At 60.9% G+C, this 3,413-nt stretch overlaps 1 protein-coding gene across 1 annotated transcript in view; it reads right to left on the bottom strand.

Annotated features, from left to right (window-relative positions):
• KLHL29 (kelch like family member 29) overlaps positions 1 to 3,413 on the bottom strand; it is a 137,845-nt gene that overhangs the window by 5,478 nt on the left and 128,954 nt on the right. Inside the window, 3 exon segments of the mRNA XM_006767540.1 lie at positions 2,091 to 2,271; positions 2,428 to 2,610; positions 2,757 to 2,955. Of these exon segments, the coding sequence (XP_006767603.1) occupies positions 2,091 to 2,271; positions 2,428 to 2,610; positions 2,757 to 2,955 (563 nt within the window).

The following is a 3,413-nucleotide window of genomic DNA, read 5'->3' on the forward strand; positions in this document are numbered from 1 at the left end:
CACTAATGCAAGCAAGCCTCCTGCTTGCTTCAGCTGCGTGCCTGCCGGCTGCCATTTTGTTGGCGGTTGATTTGCATATTGCCTTGATTAGCCAATGGGAAGTGTAGCGAAGGATACCGTGTTTGTCTTTTATTAGATAGGATATGCTAAAGGCTGCTCAACCGCTCACTATGATATGCACTGACCACCAGGGGGCTGACAGTTGACTGGTCGACCAGTCGTTATGATGTGCACTGGCCACCAGGGGGGCAGATGCTCAACGCAGGAGCTTCCCCCTGGTGGTCAGTGCACTCCCACAGGCGGAGCGCTGCTCAGCCGGAAGCCAGGCTCACGGCTGGCGAGTGCAGTAGTTGGAGCCTCTCCTGCCTCCGTGGCAGCGCTAAGGATGTCTGACTACCGTCAGTCGGACATCCCCCGAGGGCTCCCAGACTGCAAGAGGCCAGGCTGAGAGATCCCCCTGAGTGCATGAACTTTGTGCACTGGGCATCTAGTATAGTTATAATGCACCATATATCTCATTCATTATCAATATAAGAGCAATTTGTACCATTAGTGCTTCCTGGGGAACAAAGCACCCTGTTTCTCATCATTGCCACCATGTGCCACAGCACTTGACTTGCCCAAAGGGCTCGGCTCTGCCCCTTGGGAACCCTGCACCCTCCCCCTCACTTGCACTCACACCACCCAGGGGTCTTCAAGTCTACGTCCAACCCCTCCACGGCCAGCTGGCAGACCCAGGTGGCTGACAAAGGGCACCCTGTTGTCCTGGGCTGCTCCTCCGTCACCTGGGTGCCAGGGTGTCTGGTCCCTCTGTGCCCACCCCCCGGGGGGAGCCGGGAGAGCCTGTTCCCAGGTCGGGGAGAACGGCTCCTGGGCCCAAGGGCAGTGGAACGTATCCGGCTCCTGGTGTATTTGATCCTCAAACAAATCCCTGTATTTATCAACAAGTGTAAGTTTGCAAAACGAGTACTCAACGTCTTAGGAGATTAAAAATAGCTGACAGCAGCAAGCCGGGATGACAGCGCTAGCTCAGTTTCCTCCTACCTAGAAAATGTCTCCGCTTCATGCGCTTATTACTGGATGACAAACGAGGGGAAGCCGGGCTTCTGGGAGGCCTGGGCGTGGTGGCCGCGCCGTGGGCCCGCCGAAGGCTGCCAGCTTCGGCGCTGGCCCGGGGCCCACGGCAGGTCAGCGTCTCCTCATCACTCGGGGATTCCCCGCGATCTCCGAGTCAACATGACAATTAACTGCTGCTTCCAAGCCAACACTGGGCTCCACGTGGGGGAGTTCAACGCCCATCGTGAGCACACCCGGCCCATCTCACTCGGAAACCATCTTCGCTGGAACATTTGTCAAGTGTCCAATTAGCCAGTGAGGGAAAGGCATGCACTGAGGGGCAAGTGTGGCTCCCTGGGCAAAAGGCAAAAGGTCACGCGGGGATATCTGCTTTAGGAGGCAGCTGGTGACGTGGGCGGGGAGGTGGGCGGGGGTGCGGGGAGGCCGTGGGAAAGGGCTCCGGGGATCTTGTCTGTGTCCTGGGCTGGAACTTGGGGCCAGCTCCGCCTAACTCGTCACTCTCTGGGGCATCTGTTTTCCTAAAAGCAGGACTGCCCCGAAGGCGTGTCAGAAGCGCATTTCCTGGTCTGTGCGGGATGGAGGGAGAAAGGGGGCTCCCAGGTGTGTAACCCCACACTTGGTAGGGACACAGAGGCACAGCCATCAGAAGGGCACACATTTGGGCCAAACGGTTCCTGCTTCCCCTTAAATTCTAGCGAGTCCAGTCCCAGTGCCTTCCCGCCAGCTCAGCCCTGCCTGTGCCTCCCACCCCTGGTCTCAGGCCTCCCACCTGTCTGCCACCAGGAGGGGCTGCCGGCACAAGAGTGTCCCATGTCAGCGCTGGCAGTTGTGGGCCTTCTACCTCCCCTCCCCAGTCCTCTCTGCTGTGTCAGAAGAGCCTGGGCATCGCCATACAAACGTCCAGGCTCTAGTGGCTCGGGGGGTGGGTGTTGGGAAGGAGGAGCAGCGAGATTTTAGCTTTTGGTGAATTTCAGAGGATGCCCCCCACCCCCGTGTGACCGTGGCCCCATCACCTCTCCACGTGGTCCACGTTGCCGGCCACGCCGAGCCCCCCGAGGGTATAAATCTTCCCGTCGTAGACCAGGCTGTTGTGCCGACAGCGGGGGACCGTCATTCTGGACACGAGGTTCCAGTTGTCGAGCAGGGACATGTAGCACCAGACGTCGGCCAGCGTCACCCCTGACTCCATCCCACCTGCAGAACGGTGAGGTCCGGGGGGCGGGGGGTGAGGAGGGCCCACGCCAGGCAGCCCCGCTCAGGTCAGGTCAGGAGGAGGCTTTGCCCTCGGAATCAACACTCCCCGCTGGGCCGTCCTCAGCCCTGCTGTGCGCCCCGCCCCGAGGGCCTCACCTGAGAGGTAGATGTTGTCCCCGGCACTCACTACACTGAAGAACTCGCGGTCGTAGAAGGGCAGTGAGGCCAAGGGGTACCACTTGTTGTTCTGTGGGTTCCAGCAGGTGACGGCCACCAGTGAGCGCTGAGTCATCCCCACCATCTGGCGGCCCCCAACCAAGACGATGACTTCAGCCACACCTGCCGGGACAGACGGACACACTTGGGACCCTCCCCCGCCACCTCCCACACTCGCAGCATCTGCACCCAGGGCCTCTCTGGGGGACCACCGGGAGTCAGGCCCACCCCAGGACACCTGCAGGGCTGGGGGCACGTCCTCCCAATACCTGCGGAGAGGCGGGGCCGGGTTCGGGGCGTCTGCATCTCCTGGCGGGCGTGGGGGAGCATGTGGTAGCGCTTGGCCTCGTTGACCAGGTCCCGACACGCTTCCGACGACTTGATCAGCTCCTCGTTGTCAACCACGTTGAGCAGGTAGCTGGGGTGGATGAAGGGGAGGCGCACCACCGCCAGGAGCTCCGCTGCGTACTGGGGCCGGGGGACACGGGGTCTGCTCAGACCGTGCAGCAGGCCAGCCCCGCGCGTGTCCTGAGACTGCACGCCGGGTGGTTCAGTCTGTGTCTGGCTGGGAGGACAGCCCCTCACTCACTGCCTCGGCAGAGAGAGAAAGCAGCCCCCAGCCCTGGCTGGTGTGGCTCAGTGGATAGAGAGCCGGTCTGTGAACTGAAAGGTCCCGGGTTCGATTCCGATCAAGGACATGGACTTCAGTTGCAGGCTTGATCCCTGGCCCTGGTCGGGCCTCATGTGGGAGGAAACTGATCAACGTGTCTCTCTCACGTCAATGTTTTTCTCTCTGTCCCTCCCCCTCCCTTCCACTCTCTCTAAGAATCACCGGAAAAATATCCTCCGGTGAGAACAACAACAAAAATAGGCAGCTCCCAGCAGCTGGGGGGTGACGAGAGGACGGAACGGGGGGGCGGGGGGGG

This window comes from Myotis davidii, unplaced genomic scaffold, assembly GCF_000327345.1.
Source record: "Myotis davidii unplaced genomic scaffold, ASM32734v1 scaffold238, whole genome shotgun sequence".
NCBI lineage: Eukaryota > Metazoa > Chordata > Mammalia > Chiroptera > Vespertilionidae > Myotis > Myotis davidii.